We start from the raw sequence: 22349 nt of genomic DNA on the forward strand, positions 1-22349 counted from the left end.
TTCAACATTTTATGACCTCGTGAGTCCTGTAGCTCCATTGCCCACAGCTTAGAAGGCACGTGCTGTGGAAAACTCATTGAAACAAAGCTTTAAAATTGAGAGTTAGTATCTAATTTAGGCTAGGAACGTGAGTTTGATGATGGAGTGGAAAACACATACATTGAGTTATTTTAGAAAGGGATGGCAACTGGTATAAAGGAATAAAGTTCTATTTTCTGTTCCCATAATGACTCAGCACTTGACAAGTTGTTTTCCCTAGTTCCTAAGCTGAAAGAAGCAGCTGCATTTGGCCCTCTCCTGGCACAGAGGAAATTTCCAGTGTCAAGACCAGAGCAAGAAGGTAGATTATTTTTATTCTAAAGTGTTTATTTTCCTGTATATTGTATGTTTTCATGACAACCTGTATTAGCCAAGCCAGAACCAGTTTAAAAGCCTTTAACAAAAAACAAAAGTTTGGTGAGTGTGTTAGAGACAGTAACTGGCCAAAACATTCTCACACTGGAATGTGAGATGCTGGCTTTTTGTCCTTTTAAAAAAAAACTTTAACTAGTTATATGCCATGTACACAGAGTTACCCTTTGTCGAGGCTTGACTTACAATTAAATTTATCTTCATTTTTTTCATAATCATAATTTCTGTTGTTTATAAAAATGAAACCCTACTAGAAGAGTTGCATAGTATGCAACAAAATGCCAAGGTCTTTCAGCTACATTATCTTGGTTTTTCTCCTAGTCCTCTGTCAGAAGTCAGTAGGAGTTTCCCCTTAAGAAGGCTAAATAAATATTCACCCTGAATCTTAAAGAGCCTGGCTATGAATTTATGATAGTTCCCAATTAATCAGTAAGTCCTGTAGATATCAGAGTAAGATGATACCACTTGTTCTTTCTCATATTAAAAATGTGTTGCAAAATCAGTCAAGGGAACATACAAAGTCCAAGACCCATCGATTTATGCACACTTCTTAAGTTTCTGCCATGCATTATGAAACTGATTCAGGCAAGTTCAAATGGAAAGCTTCACTGCCCATTGGGAACCATGGCACTAGTCTAGCACTGGTCATAGAAGAGCGTGAAAGGCAGATCAAAGGGCACTCTCCCCCCTCTCATGGTGGGAAACAGTTTCCCTGTGATGGACAGAATTATAAAGCTAACTATAAGGACCTGCTTATGATAACCATGTGGAAAACAGAATCCGAAAGAGGGGCTGAGAGATTGTCTTGAGCTGATGCATTTACAGGCAGTAGTATCTTCCTGGGGAGTTACCAGCCAACTGGGCAGGGTCTGAAATGCTGGGACTGGGTGTAGCTGAGTTTATTTTTAGAACTAATGCTTCCAAATCTTTAAGAAAACAAAACAGATAGATGTGCAGACTGATATTGAGGGTAAGTAACTGAGTTTTTTTCCAATTCAGAAAACAATAGTCTCAGAAACAATGGATTTATACAGTAAAGCTTTCTAAATGCCATGCACTATACTTCTCTGCCTCATGATAAAATAAATTAAAAGAACAAGAAAGATGCTTCTTTCTCAGGAAATGCAGATGGCTGACATATTGTTCTTAATCTGATCTGTCACTCTCACATCACACAGCATTCCTTTTTTTGTGCATGTTGTGCTTTTCATCTGCACAGTCATGAAGTCTGTGGTGTACTCTGAGTGACTCTCTTTTTCAGTGTGCTTTAAAGGTCAACTGATTTGGGTTATTTCCAGCTCCATGTAGTAGAGTTCTGACGTAAAAGATTCATGGGAGGCCAGCTTCTGTCCTTCAATGGATAGAACTGGAGCTTGAGCATCTCAGCTGATTACAACAGTGTAACACATATAAAGAGGAAAGCTCTAAAGCTGGCAGATCTCAAACAATTTATGATGCTAGAGGTAAAAATTAACACCTTGAACTATATGTAATCATTAGCAAGCACTCAATGTACAGAATTCACAGCACAGAAACTCAGGTGCAGATGGGAGATTGGCAATAAGAAGACACAACAGATTTTCCTGTGAGTCAAAGGAAGAATTACTACATAAATTCTAATGTTTTGCTTTTTAGCAATTTAATAGAAATCAACACACTCTGAATTCAGATTGCAGATAATTTTTAGAATGACCTATACATTAATAACTAGTTGAATAAAGAGCCAATTTTTATCAGTACTTATGAGGTAGTGATCCTCTTATCTTTGAGTCTCTATTGCCTTTTATTTTTTTCCAGTTGACTGCAGTTTCAGTCGAGGAGTCTGTGACTGGAAACAAGATACTGATGATGACTTTGACTGGAATCCTGCTGATCGAGATAGAGGTATTTAAATGTCTGTCTTCTAGCTATGCTTTGATTTGATGGCTCATCCCCCCCCAAAAGAAAAAAAAGAGATGGAGGGAGAACGTAGAATCAAAAGTTAAGTTTCCTATCAGTTGATTATAAAAGAAAGGAGGCAGAAAATGCCAGGAGTGGGAATTGTTTCTTTGAAAATTCCAGCAATATGTTTCAACACAAATGAATCAAAAGGTTAGAAAAACCATTAGAATAACTGTTCAGAATTTCAAGGCACAAGGCAATAGAAACCTTATTAGTTATGTGTTGTGTCTCTCCAAGACACAGGACATTTACCTACACTGTTACCATTAAAAGTTCATGAAGGATGAGGCACAGTGGAAAATATACACATGTACACTATTATATATTTTATAAGTAATTTATTAACTACACTATGATAGCAAAAGTAATTTACTACCTATCTCAGCAAAAGCATAATACTTACACACCTGTGTCAGCCCCAGTAGATAGAATAGTACTCAGTGGAGCATAATCCAGACTTCAGACCAACTCTTAGCAGGCTGCATCCCTGCAACAACAATGGTGGTCAAATGGTTGCCACACTGTATCACAGCTCTGGATCTGTTATATACCGAGATGCATCCTGCCACGTAGGGCAAGTATGTGCCAGGAGGTGGGCAAAATATGCCCCTTGGTTATGTAATGTAAAAACACCCCTGCACTTGTGCTATGATAGAAGGGTGGTTGTCTTGTACCCTTGAGGGTACTTACTTCATCCCCCTCCTCTTTATCGCTTACACAATGACTTTGCCCCTACCCTCCAAGATCCAGTGGCACAAAGCCCTTTCACAATGTGGGTGGAGATCCATTCCGCTACTTGTTTCCTCTTATCTCTTCCCTTTAAGTTAACATTGCACATAGTCATAGGAATAAAGCTTTGTCCAGCAGTCACATCCACAGACAAAAGATAGTAACATTACAGTAGAGCCTCTGTCCATCGGTTACATCTACAGATCATAGTCCATCGTTATGGCTGCAGAGTTGTCCCATCACTAACACACACATCTGCCCTTTAGATGGATGTGGCAATGTTGTCACTTATGGCTTTGACAGCTCAGAAAACTCAAACTCTGCAAGACAAAGTAGTGATGGTATTCCTCAGAAGGGGCTAAGTGTAAGGGGCTATTCAAGAACGCTTGGTAACTGACCTGGTACCAACAGTAGGCTTGCTAAAATCTGAGAAAGAGCCTCATGAATGCAACATGTGACTGCTGTGCAGTGTATATAAAAAGGTGTGGCTGAAGAAACTTGTATGAAAGGATTTCTACTCCCCTGTGACACAGGAAATGTTGCAGAAGCTCCTGCAGTAGGGACTGGCAGATCCTGCCGGCCATTTGCTCCAGTTCCTACACACACATTCTCTCCCTTTTCCCTCTTTCCAGCCATGTCTTTCTTCACTAATCCCTTCTCTCCTGCCCCATGTATTTCCTTTTCCCCAAGTCTCTTCTCTGTACTGTCATTCCCAGGAAGACCTTACCCTGACCTTATCCTGTCTCCCCAAACTTATATCTGGTGATTATGACAAGTCCCAAATATTTTATCCCTTTATCTCTTTGTGTGTCTCTATCATTTCTTTGGTACTCTGGGATTTGGGGAATAAGATATCAATTCATTTGTGACTTTGTCATCACTGCAGAGAACAGCAGAGAGTATGAAGCTAGCTAAAATACTGGAAATTGTCTGACCATGGAGGCACAGCAGCATGTTCCAGGCCGTTGCATTTGAAAAACTGAGGTGGTTTTGCTTATGAAAGAAATTGCAAGGAAGAATGACTGCAATTGCCACTGAAATACGAAGTAATGGCCTCTGTAAACTGATCTGACTTCCAACAGTGCAAGCTTATTCCCTGAAAAGTACACTGCCTGCTGCTTTTCTCCAGTCTGATTTTAAATTATTCAAGCAACATAGCTTCCATATATTTCCTTAGCAAATATCTATTCGGTTTGTTAATAAATAATACAAGTTCATTAAAGACGCATTTTCTTTTTTTTTCCCTTTTTTTTTCTTTTTTTTTTTAATTACAAGGTGATGGGTACTACATGGCAGTTCCAGGTTTTGTGGGGCACAAGGAGGATATGGGACGTCTAAAACTGCTCCTCACTGAACTCAAACCAAAGACCAGCTACTGCTTGATTTTCTCTTACCGGCTTGCTGGCGAGAGAGTAGGGAAGCTTCGGGTGTTCCTGACAAACGAAAAACATGCTCCTATCTGGGAGCAGGACAAAGGAAAAGATGAGAGGTGGAGAACTGGGAAAATAGAGATATTTCAGGGGGGTGAAACAACCAACAGTGTAAGTATAACCCAATTTATAAGCCAAATACTATAACCGGCAACTTAATTTTCTAATCCTCAAATGTCCACAAACTGTTTCATAGGCGTTGCTGACTGGCAAATGAAAGGATTATTTGTAATGGGAAACAGAAGCACAGACTTTAGGAAGCAGAAAAGTTATTATCTGGTTGTAATTTTAGAACTGAATTGCTCCAATTGGTCAGAACACTGATACCAGTAATCCTTTGTTAAAACTGTATCAGATCATAAATTAACATAAACAATGAAAGTCTCTGTTTGATATTTTATGCAACAGAAGCATGCACATATTCCTGGAAAAAATGAGAATTATCCCTGTTTCACAGAAGAAGATAATCTCAAACCACACTGAATCAGACAATCATTGCAAAAGGGGACATCACGTATAATGAAGGGCGGGCAGTCACCCTAGGAACACAACATACTAGCCAAGAAGGAACACTGGCCACAGAGAAATGACTTAACAAGTGCTTCAGAAAAATTCTCCTTGAAATACCAGGGTCTGCTTTTCGTTTATGTGACAGAAAATACGTGCATAAAGCACATACATACTTTGTAAAGGCTTCCACTGTATAATTGAATACCATGAGTAAAAATGAACCTTTTCAAGGTACTTTGCAGTGCTGGAATGATGTAGAAAAGCCTTTGCATAAATGATAATCAGAGTATAAAATAAAACTCCAGATATCCTATTCATAAAAATGAACCTACTCTATGTAGTATGCATACTATACTATGTGTGTGTATATATATTTAAATACATACTAGAGTAAATATGTGTAGTATATACTACATTCAAAACCTAAGGATCCAAATAGATCAAATCCCAACAGCTGTAATGTCTTCAAGAAATAAAGTGCACTAACATCACATACGGTGATAAAGCTACATTATTGCAATAGTACTTCACTCAATTTGCATTTTCTTTTTACGGCCAAAATAATCATCTTATTAAAGAAACCCTTTGGTATTGTAAGAGGATTATGTCTAGTTCAGATAATACAAGGAAACTCTAAAAGCTGCAAGGATTTAAGTCATTAAGTCCTCTACTGTGATCAAACATTCCTCAGATTATAACTAATTAACATTAAGAATTGCTAATCAGTTGAATAAACTACGTTTTCACTATTAATACATCTCTTCTCTCATGACAGATCACTTTTGAATCAGAACGTGGGAAGGGAAAAACTGGAGAGATTGGAGTGGACAATGTTATACTAATTTCTGGTCAATGTCCAGAAGATGACTGATAATGGACATCTGAATACATGGATTTAGTCCTATTTTTAATTTTTGCCATACTAGTAGTGTATTTTTGTGTCATGTTCTTTATTAAAAAAATCCCACAAAATCATTTTAAAAAGTGTCTTGAACTTAATGTAGTAATGCACAGAAAAAAATGACATGCAAAAGCAGAGGTTTTGTTTTTTTTTGGTGAGCTGTTCTAACACATGCTTTGAGTATAGCGTTTACTGTCTTTTATAATTCAAGGTCAGGGTTCCTAAAGTAATAGTCATCTAGCTTTTTTTACAAATTTTACATGCTTTTATTCTTTAAAGTTCTTTTCAAGTCTAAGTCTTCTGTTTATTTTTTTCTATGCTGCAAGAACATAAAGTAGTCCTTAAGATTATATTAGTACTTCTAGTGATGTAATTTTAGTTCTTATTTAGTGTGTAGAAACTCAATCTATTCAACCAAGTAAGCTTTATTTCCTTCTTGATGGATATAAGCAAGTTGTAAGTGGAGTTGTGTCTTTGAGGAATATTTTCCTTACTAATAAAGTATGTAAAATAGCTTGTTTGTCATCAGTGTCTTCAAGTCACACAAAGTGCTGTTTAGAAATGGTCCCATTATAGTTTTGTAAGTATTTAGTGTCCATCATTAACAGATGATTTTACCAACTAGCACTGAAAAAAAAAAAGGAACAAAAAGAACGACCTATTATTAGCACTTAAGAAACTTCACATTATGTACTGACCTTCAGGAACGAATTGGTTCCTGCTGGTTTACAGGCCTAGTTACCCAACAGAGGTGTGAAAGAATGGGTTTGATTTTTCTGGCAGACAGTATAGCCTAGTGGCCACATAATAAGGCTCTATCTTACAACAGTTGAAAAAGCATATTGTTGTTGCAAGTTCCTTCATATCCCTTCCAACTTCAGCAAAAGAGATGAGATGGAGACTATCCACCACCCCAGGAGCAGGAAGGTGAGCAGAACCTTCTCCCAGGAGATGCCACCCTGCCACCCCCTTGCTCACACATGCATGCACACGCCACATGCACATAAACATATGCATTTGAGGAAGGTCTGCAATCCAGGTGCCGCCTTTTCTCAAAAGAAGTCAAAAGACTGTGTTGTGGAGGGCAAGACCATCTTCTGTCTCATAATCTCTTCTGAAAGCACCTAATGGTCTGAATCCCAAGAGAAGCCCATAGAGAAGCCCTGGTTCAGGCAATGTTCAGTTAAATGTGCGTACATTTTCTTCTTGGTTAGCCCTGCATATCCCCTTCTAGGTCAACTGCTCACTGTTTATTACTAGTGATGATCTTTATTTTATTTCTTGTATGAAAAAGGAGACATCCAAAACAACCGCATTGAATTTTATAGCCTATACAAACCTAAGATTTTTAGCAAAATAACCCAACAAACAAACAAACAAAACCCACAAAACAACAACAAAACCCTCCACAACAACAACAAAAACCCACTATGAAAGTTCAAACACCTTGAACTGCACCTATGAAGCAAGTCAGGAATCCTTCAGACATTTCTTGTTGAAACACATTATTTTTCCACTTTGCACACAGCTGAGGAAAAGGTAAGCAAGATTGAAAATACCTGGCAAGTTTACGATAGCTACGTGATCAGAAAATGCTTGTTCTTTGTCAGAACTTGCTTGTGTTAGAATACAGGTGCTCTGAACACTGTACATGGACCACAGCAGTAATGTATGAATTTCTTTCCTGGTGTCTTTGGAGGTGCTGAGGAAATTCCAGAGTAAGGACTTGAGAAAACCAAACTCTCTTTAATATCAGAACAAAGACCCTGTGACTCTCAAAGTGAGGGGCAAGTTCCCTCAGCAGTGGACTGCATGCTGATTCTGATCTCAGGATCCCTGGAGAACCTAGTTGCAGTGAGGCAGTGAAGTGAAACAAGTATTTTTCTGGACTCCTCCTCTTTTGACTCTCTGAAGTTGGACTACCCTTATTGAAGACCAAGAAAACGAAAGCTCAATTTTATTGAAATAAAACTCTGTGTCTAGCTTCACATGGCAACAATTACACATACACAGTGCCCCTAGAGCCTAAGAAGTCTTAAGAATCATTACAGTCTTGGGCATTACAATGTAAATGATAAATTTGAAATATGTATGTGGAGCAAACCAAATCTACCTACAAGCTGCAACCAGGCATTTCTTGGATGTGCAGTTATTCGGCATGGAAAGATGAATACTGCCTATGGAAGGCATAATATCTAAAGATTATTTGCTCAATACACACAAAAAATAGGAGTAAACACAATGAACATGATCTGATACGGAGCCAGACATGCTGATATTCCTAGATTGAATCAGAGCCCACCATGAATCCTGATTATGAGAATAATTTTAATAATAGCATTCCGACCAAATGACAAGATAAAAAGAAAAGATTTTGCATTACATGGAACAAGTAAGAAAATTATTTGCACAGATGAGTACAGACTGCAATAGCTGCCATAAGGCTTTTTCTAGATGTCATTTCTTGTTTATTTGCAGTGGATGGTCAGATGCAAGATAGCTTGCATCACAGCAGATCAGAAAAAATATTCCTAGCATAGTAATATCTGAAAAGCAAACCCAAAAATATTTATCTTGGATACATTCAAAGATAGCTTCTTCAGAAGCAACAAAACAAATCCCTTACGTATAGATATTTGTATAAATCACACCAGCACATCAGCAAATTAATTGATATTGTTTATAATATTCATTCAAAAGATGCAATTGTTCAGGGCAAAAGTTTCATGTCTCCCCTTCAGAAGAAAACAGTTACAGAGCATATTATGCCCACAGCCATTAACACCTCAAAATGCTCCTGACAGTTTTCTATTACTGTGAAATGTGAAATACATTATCTGCTTGATTATTTTAGACAGCAAGGAAACTGCACTGGGAGTATTTGAAAATGTTACAAGTATGCTATAATCAAATGGTTTGCACTTTGATAACATTTGCAACTCAAAAATCTCATAATAAACTTTGGAGACAGTACTCTGCCTACATGGTAATGGAAAAAACAAAGGACTTCTAGCCAATTATGCAAATGTTATGCAAATCTGTGCTACATCCTTCAAAACCTACTCGACAGATTTGATCACTTAATGTTGAAGATTGTCTAACAAAAGGTTTCAATCGCTTTTCTTCAACTGCCAAAAGAATTAAAGGAGACACTTCATTTTGTCAGCCTTGAATGTATGGAAATGCTAAGGCATGCTCCCACAAGATGATTATCTTGTAACCTGCAACTGAAAGGAACTTTAAACATTTTCCAGCTATTAGATGATATTTTTTTAGATGTTATTAAACAATGATTCCCCACTGCAATTTTTAAGGATCATAAAGATGAAGACAGTGGAGAGATGCTTTCAGTTACTGATTGCCACTCACATTTACTTCATAATTGCTCTATTTTTTAGGAAAGAGCATGTACTGGAGGTATCGAAATTCATGACAATATAACAATGAAAAGATAAATAACATGAAAGAGTGGGTAATAGTTTATTTGGTCATATATCTACTGTTACATAAAAGCTCACCACAGCAAAAGATTTTTATGACATTTTAATGAAATTCTAATGAAATTTCTGATTTTGATAATCATTAACCTTTCAAATACCTGACTTTACAGTTTGATTTCAACAAATATCGACATTCAGTCTTTTTGACCTTCTACCTTCCGATTAATTTTTCATTTGGAGTATAGGCTTCAGTGGTTCAGTGTGAAAGCATGGATAAGAAAGACATTTTAGAATGTTCCCTAATACCATATCTGAAAATCTCTCATTTTCTTAATATTTCTGTAATGCATTATACCAATTTGTATTCAAATACACCCCTAAGAAGAATATTCTTAGAAAGACTTGAGGAATAATTTTTAAAATTATCCTTTTAAGCCCTTGGATTAAAGTATTTTATTAATTAATTTTAACATGAAAAGCATATATTTCAAAGTTAAATATTATTAAGAGTGATAAATAAATTATAAACAATTGGTGTATTTGATGCCAATACAAATAAGGTCTGAGTTACAGGAAACAGAATTTCCCTAGACTTGCCTTAAAATAGCACTTCATTCTTTTTTCTTCATATACTTTTTTTTTACTTCCATGCAAAGATGGTACTTTTCCAATAAGTTGAATGGTGTGCAAGACCACTGAATAGCTCCATAGAAATGCATTGTCAGGGCCCAAGTCCAAGCATTCCCTCAAATGATGCCCAGAGTTTGGGTGTCAAAATGCTCCGGGAACCACTTCTAGGAGGCAGTTTGCATGCAGCAGCCCCAATTTTTTTGTAGCACAGAGGAGGAGGTAGAATGTTTAATTTCCTGCTGTTGTTCTGGACACAGACAATAGCAAACTTAGGTGATCATTCAGGCACTTTGAATCCACTTTCGGAGCTCACTGCCCTGTTTTCTGCTGGATGTACCAGAGAACATTCGTGCTTTACTTGGAAGCTCAGTTTGCAGAACTGGACACCTCTGGGGTGCAGTCAGAAAATTCAGCTTACGCAGGTAAAGCAGGCAATTCAAATTTGGCCCTTGATTTCAGACTGGTAGCAGTTTTGATTGCATTTTGTTACACTCATAATCTCTTTGTTTTAACTCACTGCAGTATTACAGTTTTTCTTGCTATAGTTGATAGGTTAGTATGCAACACTTTCATGTAGTGCTCTCTTCTCACCTGAACACGTAACTCTATTTACAATTAGATAATACTGTAAAGACCCCAGAAGTTGCCAACATTGTAAAATGGTAGAAAACAATGACAAAAAAACTATGAGAAATACATGACATAAAGTTATCAGAATCTATTTCAAAAACACCCCAAAAGATCTATGCTTCCTTCAAGCACTAATTTTATTCTAAACTGACGTTCACAGCAGATTTCAAAAGAGCTGCAGCAGATCCAGTACTCAAGAAAGCCAAATATTCACTTACAGTGAATTACTCACTAGCATCACCTTCCTGCCCGGGATGTAAACATATGGTAGCCCTAATTGTTTTTGCCTTCTTTGAAACTCCTAGAATGTTAAAATAGTCACCTTTTTCTAGAGGCAAGGGAGCACTTGTAGAATGGCCCAACTACAGGCACTGCTGAAAACATGAGTCAAAGTGTGAATAGCAGTGTGACAAAGTTTGCCTCCATGGTTCTAGGCAGTCAAATTGAAAGCTGGCTGAAAACAATCTTGTGATACTGAGTGACTGTACAAGAAAATGAGATGGGAAATTAATTGTGGGTGACTGCAAATGGAATAGGAATGAATCGATTTCTTTGTATCTATATAGTCAGTACATCCTTTGAAATGCTCATTTGCACTCAAAAAGACAAAAATCCACCCAAAACCCCATACCAAGTATGTAAATGCCCCAAGTTCAGACCCAGATCCCATACATTTTTCAGTATTTGCTGTGCTGACATTGCTGTCTGCAGGATGGACTTGGAGTACACTTTGTAGTTGGACCACTTTGTAGTTTATTTCCTTGCTGGTTACCTCAGGAGGAGAGTTGAGGGACTTATTGGTGGTCATTACAGTTTGGAGGCTCTCTTTAACATCTAGTTACTATTTCAAGAACTTTGTGTATGGAAATAAAGCCAGAGCTAGCACAACAAATTAGTATTTGAGTAACTAACATCAGGCTGGCTAGTATCTGTTGGATTTGGGAGACAGATTACAATTGCAAAGATGTGGAATTTCCTGCCAGTGACAGATTGAGGGATGAACATATTTGCCACTCATAATTCTCATAGGATTTTGAGCTGTTGGAAACAGGTTTACCAAATCACTGCAGGCTATTTTCCTAGTAGCCTCCCACATTTCCAGCTTCACTACTTTGTTATTTGCAGTACCTGATGCTCTGCGTGTTGCTGCTGCTATGCTACTCTGTGAACATCCTTTCCCAACCATTAGACCATCTCAGGGTTCTTCTGCTTAGTCAGTCAGTGCCATGATTAATCACTCTTGGTTTTCTAGTTTTTCACAGATAATGTGATCTAATTCTTCCTGGGCAGGAAACACAATAAAAATCATGTTTTAAATTCAGTGCCAAAAAATGTTCATAATTCTGAATAAATCCATTTTATTCAGCCATGTTAATAAAGAGTTTCTGAACTGTTGCCACCTTTCATGTAATCTTTACAGTCATATTATCATGGAGACTTAATATCAAAATATCCCTTGAGCAATTCACTGCGTTACAAACCTATGAAACAAATAAGCTGTATGAGACATAAATAAAAAAGATTATGCTTTTCTATAGGATTAATGATATTTTTAATAATGATATTTGTAATTCTATTTTTTTAATTTCAGTCAGAAAGCAAGAAAATTTTTTAATTATTACACCTTTGTCATTCAAGCTTTTTGCTAAAGATGCAGAGATGCATTCTGTTCTCAGCCATGCCTATGCAAATCTTTTACTCATCTGATTTCACTAGACACTTTGATTTATGCTGTTGTTATGGAGAGCTGATACAGACTTTGCCTCCCTCCCTAGGATCATTTCTAGCAAATGACCACTTACCAGTTTTGTTTCAGGTTTTCAGGGAGGATACAATTTCCTTGATTCCACTCTGTAAGGAACAGCTGCTGCCATTACCTGTGCACTAGGTTTCAGAAAGTTCAAACCATAGTTCCAGTGCCTGTACCCAGGGATTTTAGAGGAAATGCCTATCCATCAGTCCTTCCTGCCACAACACATTTCGCTTGAGCTATTCTTTAGGAACTGTTGTTACAATTCCAAGAATGGACAACAAAAAGGTGATACTAAAGCTTATACTTTGAAAAACAAATTGAAGAAAGAAGAGTTTAAGAGAACTCACAGATACTTTGTTTCAAATAACTACATTATAAATATTTTGTGACTGGGAGTACATCTCTGCAATATGTCACTACTAATGTACTGTCAACAGGCAACATCTTCAAAACTGGTTAAAAAAGTAGAGTTTTTATTTTAGTAAAAGAAACTGCATATCACTGATTCCCTTTACAGTGACTGTGATCTCTTTCATAGCTACAGGTATAAGTTAATAAATAAACAAAGAAAATATTGTGGCAATTTTGCACACCACTTTCTGCTAGATGGCAAGCCAGAACTCTTCATATGTGTTCCTAGGCTAACACAGTCTTTTATGTAGATCACATGCAGAAAATGTAAACTCAGAAATGTTAAATTTTTATAGCATGTCCAAAATTATTTCCCCACTGTGGGACTATATGATAAAGCAGTAAATTACACAATAAAACAGCAGTCTATTATGACATTATGATGTTACATAATTAAAAAAAAAATTAAATTTCACAAAGACACAAATAATACCCAACCATTTTGTTGTGCTTTTGTTTTTCTTTCAATAGGACCATTATTTTAGGGAAAACGAACAAACAAACAAACCCCACCTTTTTTAGGGAAGCTTACCTGAAACTATTTTGCACAAGAACCTGAAGATGACCAACATTTTTCCAACTAGTTCTGTGGAAATGTAATGCTTTATCACCTAGCAGAATATCTTACTGTCATTAAATAGGAGCCCCTGTTTTTAGAGAAACAGATACTTATTACAGCCAATAACTGAAGTCTCAAGGAAGTTGTCAACTGTTAGAGGAGCACAATTTTATGCTGGAAAACCAAGCAAATACAGAGATATATCTATCTATCATTACACATATATACACATGTGTAAATATAATGGATTTTAAAAAAAATTTTTTTTTTTTGCTTTACTTCAAGGGTAATTGAGAAAGCATCATTGTCTCTGTTTTGTAAATGTGAAACTGGAACAATGATCTCTTATACATTAGATCAAAGATGGTTTAACGGAGACTCCTGAACACTCCTTTGAGTGAGGAACTCATCTCCAGGAGGGGCCTCCTCACTTCTGTTCCCTGTTTAAAAGAAGGCTTATCACCAGATGCCAGTCATCCTCTTTCTTGTGCCTTCCTGCCAAGGCAGCTCTGCATGTGTGCATTAGGCAAGGCACTTTCAGCTAAGGATACAAGGAAGCCTACATGTAGCGTGCTCACAACTGTACAGACAGAAAAAGGTTAAAGAAAACTAATATTCAAGAGCCTTATCCTGGGAGTGCCAAACTAAGACTAAACTGCAAATTCTTGAATATTGCTATGATAGCTGCTGCTGAGCTCATGTCATACATACAGTACAAAACCCACTTAAAAATATGTAAAGTAAGCCATTGGATTACATGCTAGATTTGGACCTGGAAGACTTAACTGTGTTTGTGTTCTGCTACTACTTTGTTGTGTCAGTTCCGGAAAGTCATGACATCTGTTTCAAATTCATCTCATTTCATAAAATTACAGACTCTTTGGGACATTTTGTCCGCAACTTTGTTGTTGTGTGAGTCGTAAAGATGAAGCAAAAAGAAAGCCTAACCTCAACAGTGGCCTGCAGCTAGCCAGAGCTAACCGTTGGCAACAAGCATTCAATGACTAATGAAATCGTGAATTTGGCATAAATACATTGTGGGTTAAATATTAAACAGAATTAACAGTCATTTAAGATTCTTCAGTTATCAAAATATAATGCAACCACTGCAGCACTAGCAAGCAAAGGTGTGATACACCTCAACAACAAACACTGATCCCTCCTTTATTACAATAATTTAATAAATCATTGTGGCAGTTTGGGCTGGGTGCCCCCTGCCACTGCTGCATGAGATACACCTCTGGTGTCCTGGGTGCTCACCCAGTAGGGGTGGACACAGGAAACGGCGTATTTCTACCCATAAATCCTGCGCCCTATAAGGCCATCTGCAAAGTCATTCTCTTCCTCTTCCTTCCCTCTCTGATCCCATGGGAGATGTCCTCTCTTATTGGGTAATGCCGGGGGAGTATCCTCAAGGCCTCTTAGGCCTGTCTAGGCCTAATGCCAGGAGGAGAATGGAGGGGGGGGCAGTCTCAGACCTGGCCAGCCTGAGACTTGCCTAGCAGTGGGAAGGGGAAGAAAGAGCCCTGGGGGGTTTGGGTTTACCCTCAGGTGGGGAGAATGGAAGGATTGGGAAGCTTTGGGAATTCTGTGAGGGGTTCTGTACGCTTTGGGATACTCTTTGCCACTATGCTTTGTAGTCTTCTGTAGCTTCACCAATTGCTTTTCCATTTAAACTTTCCATCACTCTCCAATCTGTTTGTGTGAGTCTCATTCTTTTGTCCCTTTCAGGGCAAGAGAGGATCTGTCTGGCCCCAAACCACAACAATCATTTACATTATATTTCATATCCCATACAGCAATGCAAAGCTTTTTTTCCTTTGTGATGTTTATTATGTAAAAATAGGGAAAAGAAGGTGTGCCTGCTATACATGATATTTATGTGGAAACACAGTTGGCAAGTTCAAGTAGGTAAGATCAGTTTACTGTCAGCAGAGGGCTATATAGATCTCATTAGTGAATAAACCCCAAAATATTAAAATATACAAACTTTTTACTCTAATTGAGAATAAACTGCACTATACACTGGTACATTTGCTGTAAAACCATAGTTCCAGAACTATCAATCTTCTACAAAACTATACAAATACCTTCTGTAAAACATGTATGAAAAAGGAAAGCACTGCAATAAATAAAGGCAATGACAAATACTTTTGCTTTCAACTTCTAGGTGTTTACTGCAGAATCTGGCATGTCCAGCACACTTCATTATATTCACAAGTTGTTACCTCATGAAGTTTCATAATATTTATTTTGTTTAGTCCTACATATGCCCGTAGCTCCATTTGTTATCCAAAAGACTAGTTGGGTACATGAAAAGTAATGCAATGCAATGATTAAAATTAATTTTACAGGGTTTTATTTCTGTTGTTAGCCATGGGTATAATACTCATTTGGGGTGTCGCACTGTCTTTTCTGAGCTGTTTGCTCAAGGACCAATGTTAATGACTGAGGTTGTATTTTAAAATCACATTAATATGTCTAAAAATCACATTAGTATGTTTTTAAAACACATTTAATATAATCTTTTTCATTCATCTTAGGGTTGAAGGGCGCCAAACAACTTTCCCAGCCTTCCCAGAGCACTCACAAGGCCCTGCTCACAAGGCCTGTAGCCTGCTCCTACCCCATCAGCTTGGCGGTGCTACCATCACCGTGCAGCCCAGCACTGATGGGAGGTCGTGCCCAGGACAGGAACCCCCAGAGCAGCATCCCGGCACCCTTTTCGTCCCATGGCCATCTCAGGTGCAAGAAACGGTATGGCCAAAACCTGGCGGCAGCCGTAGTGGAAGCTATGATTTCACTCCTGAGGCACGTTATTTCCGCGGCTGCTATTCTCTCCTGGGTATTTTCAGCCCTCCAGTGGCCCCAGGCGATCTCACAGTGAATGCACCCCACCATTTCTCCACGCCCATGGCTGCCTGACAGGGAGACGTGGCCTCTCAGCTAGGGGTCAGCTCCCGCCCCCGAGGGAACAAACGGATCTGCCCACGGTCGGAGGCGAGTGTCCGCACCAGTACGCTCCGCTAGCGCCGGGGCTCACAAGCAGCTGCGAGATGGAAGCAGGGCACAGCTACCCTCCGGCACAGTGCGGCCCGCGCTCTCGCCCGGCGCGGAGCAGGAAGCGGAAGGGCGGTGCCACGTTGAGGCCCACTGCGGAGGTAACGGCCCCGGTCCCGCTGCTAGGGTACGAGGTGGGCACAGGCGTGGTGGTGATGCTGTGTGTTTGGCTGGGGGGAGGTGCGCAGCTCCCCTCTCCTCACTTTTGCCTGTCAGCTGATACCCGGGAGACGCTTCCCAAGCGCTGGCGCTGGGGGTTAGGTCCGGGGGGGTGCGGCGGGAGCGAGCGGTGCGGGGACCCCTCTGTAGCGCCATCAATTGGCTCCCCACGGCGGGCGCCGGGGTTCCCGCACGGCCTCGAACGCCAAGGGACACAAACCGCCCTGCTTCTCCCCAGCTCCGGTTTGCCCGTTAGCGCCATGCCAGCCCCGTCTGGCTTCGGGGGCCAAAGGGCGACGGGTGCAGCGGTATACAGCTCCCTGAGGATTGGGGGGCGTTGGTAGGTAGGTCCCTGCTTGCTTCTATTTGCCTGGGGTGTGCCAAGAATCTGAGGAGGCACATTTCGCCCCTAAGGCATACAGCAGTGGATCAAACTTATGTTAAGATGGGATGGGTAGCAAGAACTGACCTGAGAAGGTTTTCATGAAGGATTTGGAGGGAAAAAAAGTAGTTGCTGTACCCGTGGCATTAGTGAGTGGCATTTTGGACTACAGTTACTGCGTGGACTGGCCCATCCGTTTTTATGGGGGTGATTGCAGGTTAATCTCCACCTAGTTTCTCAGGCCCGTGTCCAACATGCAGGTTATAGTCGTATCGGTCAAGTGCTGGCGTCATGAAACTGACTCCAGACATTCTGGCATCTGTGGCTGGTTTTTATGTCAGACAAGCGTCAGCTGCTTTCAGACAAATCAATACACCTGGGCTGTACTGCTTCATAGGTACCCATAATTCTTACTTGCAGAAGAGGTTGACCTTGAGAATTGGATGATGGGTATCTGTGATGGAAGTATTAGGGGATTTTTTTTTTAGATGTTTATTGTATTGCTGTCCATGCAGCATTGATGTCTTCAGATAAACATACAAATATAGAAAAGAATCAGAACATTCATGTTTTCTATGTTATATTGTGTTTCTTAATTAAATACATACAAACCAGTTTCACATCTTATTTCAACTGGTACATCAGATATCTTGATGAAGACTCTCAAATTCTTAGATGTTGAATACTTTTTATTTATATATTCATGTTTTAGCAGAAGGAATTCTAGCAGGCACTAGTAATAACCTTATTATTAACCCTTTGATTATATCATACACTTTCTCTGTGGAGGGGTCAGGAACGTGCGCTCTTCTGCATACAAAGGATTTCTTTAAAGGAAAAAGTCATACCAGTTTTCAGTGGCAAACCTGTAAAAGAATGGTAGAGCACTATCTAATGTAAGTGTGGAATGACAAATAGAAATAATATTCAGCTGAGGCTTAACTTAGAAACTGAACTTTAAAGCAGTATAAAATCTGCGTTCATCTGACGAATTACCAACAACTCGACAAAGTTCATAGAACATGTTTTTATTACTTACATGTTCCATTTTTGTATTAATTTAGCAGCACCATTTACCATGAAAAAACATTGCAGCCTGAACATTTTTGCCTGTAGCATGCAAGAATTGAAGTTTTTGCTAGCTCTATACAAATAAAAATAATCTTTAAAGATACTTCGTTAAAGAAATCTGTTCAAGGGTATGAATTCCTTGTTCTTTTCCAAAATTCAGATTTTGTTTCTAATATATTGAATCAACAAATAGAACTTTGAATAGTTATGCTTAAGTACGTTTTCACTTGATGATTTAGGCTCCCATCTGCAAGCCAGTCTGATTGGTTGGAGTTCTGTGCTGATGCAGATTACTGAAGGACACCTAAGCTAGTGAAGGGTCTAGAGGCCAAGTCTGCTCAGAGGAGCAGCTGAGGGAGCTGGCGTTAGTCTGAAGAAAAGGAGGCTCAGGAGAGACTTTACTGCTGTTTACGACCTGAAAGGAGGTTGGAGCAAGGTAGGTGTTAATCACTTTTGCCAAGTAAAAAAGGAGTAGTACTATAAGAAATAGCTTTAAGATGTACCGGTAGAGATTTAGATCTAGATTTTAAAGGTCTTTCTGAACAATTCTATGATCCCATGAAAGAAGGATATGTGATCCAACTGAGGAATGCTTTGTTTAGGTTGAAGCTGTCTAGGTTTTAAATCAGTGCATTTGCCAGATGATATTAACAGTATGGGGACTGAAAAATAAGCGGATGTGCAAGAATGTCAGATGAGATCTGTCACTTAAAAGCCAGTTTCAAATCTACAGCTCACAACAAGTTATTCACTTCAGTAGGTTTTAAAAAGAGGAAGATAGAAAATAGTGAAGGAAAGCACTAATACTAAGCAGGAACGTGAGAGGTAATGTCATCATTTTTATAAGTGAACAGGGAAAGTATTGTCACTCTTTTACAGTTAGAATAGAATGCTCAAAACCTTGATTTCTTCAGATACTGGTTCTTGGAGCCATGTTGTGCATGATAGCGTAACCTTTCTTTTTGAAAAAAGTAGGTTAATGAATTTGCCTGTGGAGGAAAGACAAGAGCAATAGAGCCTTGCAGCCTTAAAATAAATGCAAAAGAATTCCCAAGTTTTTACTTATGAAAGCATTGCATTGTATAAGCTAACCTCAGTGTATTGTAGATTTTGAATTACGATTTCCAAGTGTTTGGAGGACAGCACTATGAATGCTCTTCCTGCACAGACATTGAGTAGAGGGAGCAGTCTGAATGTTGGATACAGTCCAAAGGGGAAGAGGAGACAGAGCACTTCATGAACTGAAGTAAGTGCCTGTGTAAGGCAAGCAGTTACTGTGTGTTGAAGAAACCATCTCCTCTAGGAAGATGTCAGAGCCTTGCTGAAATTACTCAACTGTTTTGCTGTCCTAAGTGACTGGAAGTATGAATATCATAATTTGTGTCCATCCAGATGAACAATTTAGGAGACTAGACTCTGTTGAATTAGTTAATAAATGATGACACTAAGGTGCTTAAGTCATACTGGTCATGGCCGGTATATTTCTTGAGTGTGGAAGAATGTTTATGGTATCCTCTTGCTGTGAGAAAATAGTAAAACTATTCTTCATCCCATCTTTGAAATAGTAATAAATAACAATAATAATTATGTTTTAAAATCTGTTACTGTTGGAAAAACTTGAATGTTGGGAAATGAAGTGATCGTTTCACTAAGTGCAAAGAAAATTTCACACAGCAAAGTTTTGATTGGGAACTAAGGTAGAGATATTACAGGAATGGTATTAGCATTTTCTACTTGTTTCAGGTTAAGCATTGCTGTTTGTGACAGAGGCACGTTGGGATAAAGTCAAATGTATTTCTAATAAACTTAGTCATTTTGTGCAGATGAGAATATGTAATCTTTGCAAGAGACTTTTGCAAGAGACTTTTAACATATAATCATAAAAATAATTGTGTCATTTATGAAAAATCATGTGCCCAAAAAGTCTGAAATCCTTGGTAAGCTTCACTCTTATCAGGTCAGCTTAATTAGTGCATTTGTCACAATTTGTGTTCCCTGCTATAGCTAAGCAGCATTAATTCACATCTGAATCTTCTACTTGAATGTCATTCAGCAATCTTTTTTTTTTTATATGTCCTTGTCACTTGTGGCTGGTTCATGTTTAGAAAATGTACCCTGTGTGATCAAAGCCTGACTTTTGCCCTGCTGGATGCTCCAGCTAGAACCTTATACTGGCAAGTAGTGGGGAAGTGGCTGAGAGAAAACATACTCTGCCAGCTTTGTTATAAAAATCTGAAAAGAGAGCTCCATGGGAAATTTGTGCCCAAACTTGAAAGTGTAATTTTGAATAAAGTTGTTTAACACTCAAAAATCATCTGGCTGTAGATGAGAGAAATTGTGTTAACTGTTTATGTGAAATGGTCCAAATTTTAAAGCAAATAGAAGCAGATGTTATTTATACATCATTTCAAATGATACTGTTAATGACAATTCTCACTGAATGATTTATGCATTTATGCATTGAATAACAATGCATTACAATGTATTTTGATTCTGCATCATTATCCTATAGTGGGCAAAACTAATACCTTCACTTGATGCTTGCCATCTGTAACTTGTTAACACTAAATTTTGTCCTTTTTTTTGACTCCTTAGAAGTTTTTTATTAAAAAGGTCAGCTGTACCAGTAGAAATAAGGATGTCACATCAGTGGAATAATGCATTACTTTTAACATTGTTAAGGTTTAAGTTGTTTGTCTAACTTGGATAACCAGTCAGTTCAGTAGAAAAATTTACATAGGTAAGGTAGACAAGATAGAAGAAAAGCTACAATATCTTCCAGTGAGAATAAGTTTAGTTCTAAACTAAATTATTAAAAGAAACTGTTATCAAGGTAACATTTGCTGGGATATGTCTGTCCACTATAACATCAGCTGGACCTCCTAGAACTCAAAACAGCTGTAGCTGTTCAATTAATAAACAATTTTCACAGCTTTTCGCCATGAGACAATTTAAAGAGGTTGTTTGGTGCATCTTTTCCTGAGCTCCAGCTTATGTACAGAGGTCAAATGAAGCCAGTGGGTAAGGAGTCTGCTAAGGGCGACAGCTTATCTTATTCAATCCATGCATGTTTGTTTGATCTTATTAGAAAAATGTGCTGATGACTCTACTTTGGGGTCGATCCCTGGAGCTTGATAGCTTCATTATGCAGTGTATTGATTTTTTTATATATATATAATTATTTTTTGAGGAAGTCGCTTCTAGGAGAATTAACTCCAAATCAGGATTAAAAATATGCCTTGTAAAAAAGGCTACACATAAATGCAATGTACCTTGCCCTCTCTCCCCTGCAAAATTCCTGTCTCTCCTGGGAAGAAAGCTGTGAGAGAATGTTTCCAGTGAGAAGCACAGTGTAGATCCAGATTATTTAATAGCACTGCAGTTCAAGCAGTCACTGATAAATAAAGATGCAGAACAAAGGTATGGTTTTATTAGACAATCTTCCATTATGCACGAAGTCTTCCACCAGATGTTGTCCTGGAAAATTTCTTGAAACAGTGTTTTATGTAGTATTCATACCTAATTTTCCTTTCCTTGCTTACTGTGGCTCTCTTCTGTTACATGCAGAGAAGGAAAGATGCATTTTATCTCTGGCACTACAGTGATAATGTTCTATAGGTGAAGTAGAGATTTTGGGGGAATGATATCAGTAATCCTGAGCTCAGGTACTCCACTGCTTCTGGATCTGTGACTGAGGTGACTCTCTTGTTCAGAGAGGCATCAGTGGTCACAGACATCTGGCAATAGTACTGTTATATTTTCTCAGCTATTACTGTGGTAACTTAGCTTTTGTGGCTATTCTTCAAAGGTGATTTTCTGTGTAGTTCAGAACATTTTACAGACAGAAGGATATCCTGCTGAGAGAATTTTTGCCAAGATTAAATAAAAGCCCCCCAAAATGATTTTTTTTGTGACATCTTTGATATTGTCTCTCCCACTGTAGATAGGATAAAGGAATGTCTTTTGTGGTTTGGATGCTGGCTGTGAGAACTCTTGATGTGCTCTTAGGCTCTGAGTTTAAAGTAGCATTTAAGTACTTTCATTGTTTATATGGAATTTAGGTTGCCCAGAGCAAAAAATCTGGTGTTCCCAGAACTGTACTATGCACTGTCTCTGCTATAGTATTAATCACTTCTTTGGCAAAAAATCTATTGCACTGTTAGAAGTACTTGATGAGTTCTGATATTTATTTTGGCTGTGGTCTGGATTTTCTTCTGATTACATAGAGTTCCTTGGAGAAAAAAAATCTCTGGCTGAGGATATGGGAAAAGAGGACTGATGTTCAGCCTTCTCTACTCTTCCAAGACGTTCATCAGCACATACTTGTATGCA

General features: G+C 38.5%; 1 protein-coding gene across 1 annotated transcript in view; it reads left to right on the plus strand.

Moving 5' to 3' along the window:
• The window catches only part of EGFL6 (EGF like domain multiple 6), a 42610-nt gene extending 36718 nt beyond the window's left edge, over window positions 1-5892 (plus strand). The window contains exons 9-12 of the mRNA XM_054384769.1: window positions 260-340; window positions 2209-2295; window positions 4357-4622; window positions 5797-5892. Coding sequence (XP_054240744.1) covers window positions 260-340; window positions 2209-2295; window positions 4357-4622; window positions 5797-5892 — 530 coding nt within the window. The remainder of the gene's footprint in view (window positions 1-259; window positions 341-2208; window positions 2296-4356; window positions 4623-5796) is intronic.
• The last annotated feature ends 16457 nt before the right edge of the window (window positions 5893-22349 follow it).

Source organism: Indicator indicator, chromosome 1 (genome assembly GCF_027791375.1).
Source record: "Indicator indicator isolate 239-I01 chromosome 1, UM_Iind_1.1, whole genome shotgun sequence".
NCBI classification, from domain to species: domain Eukaryota; kingdom Metazoa; phylum Chordata; class Aves; order Piciformes; family Indicatoridae; genus Indicator; species Indicator indicator.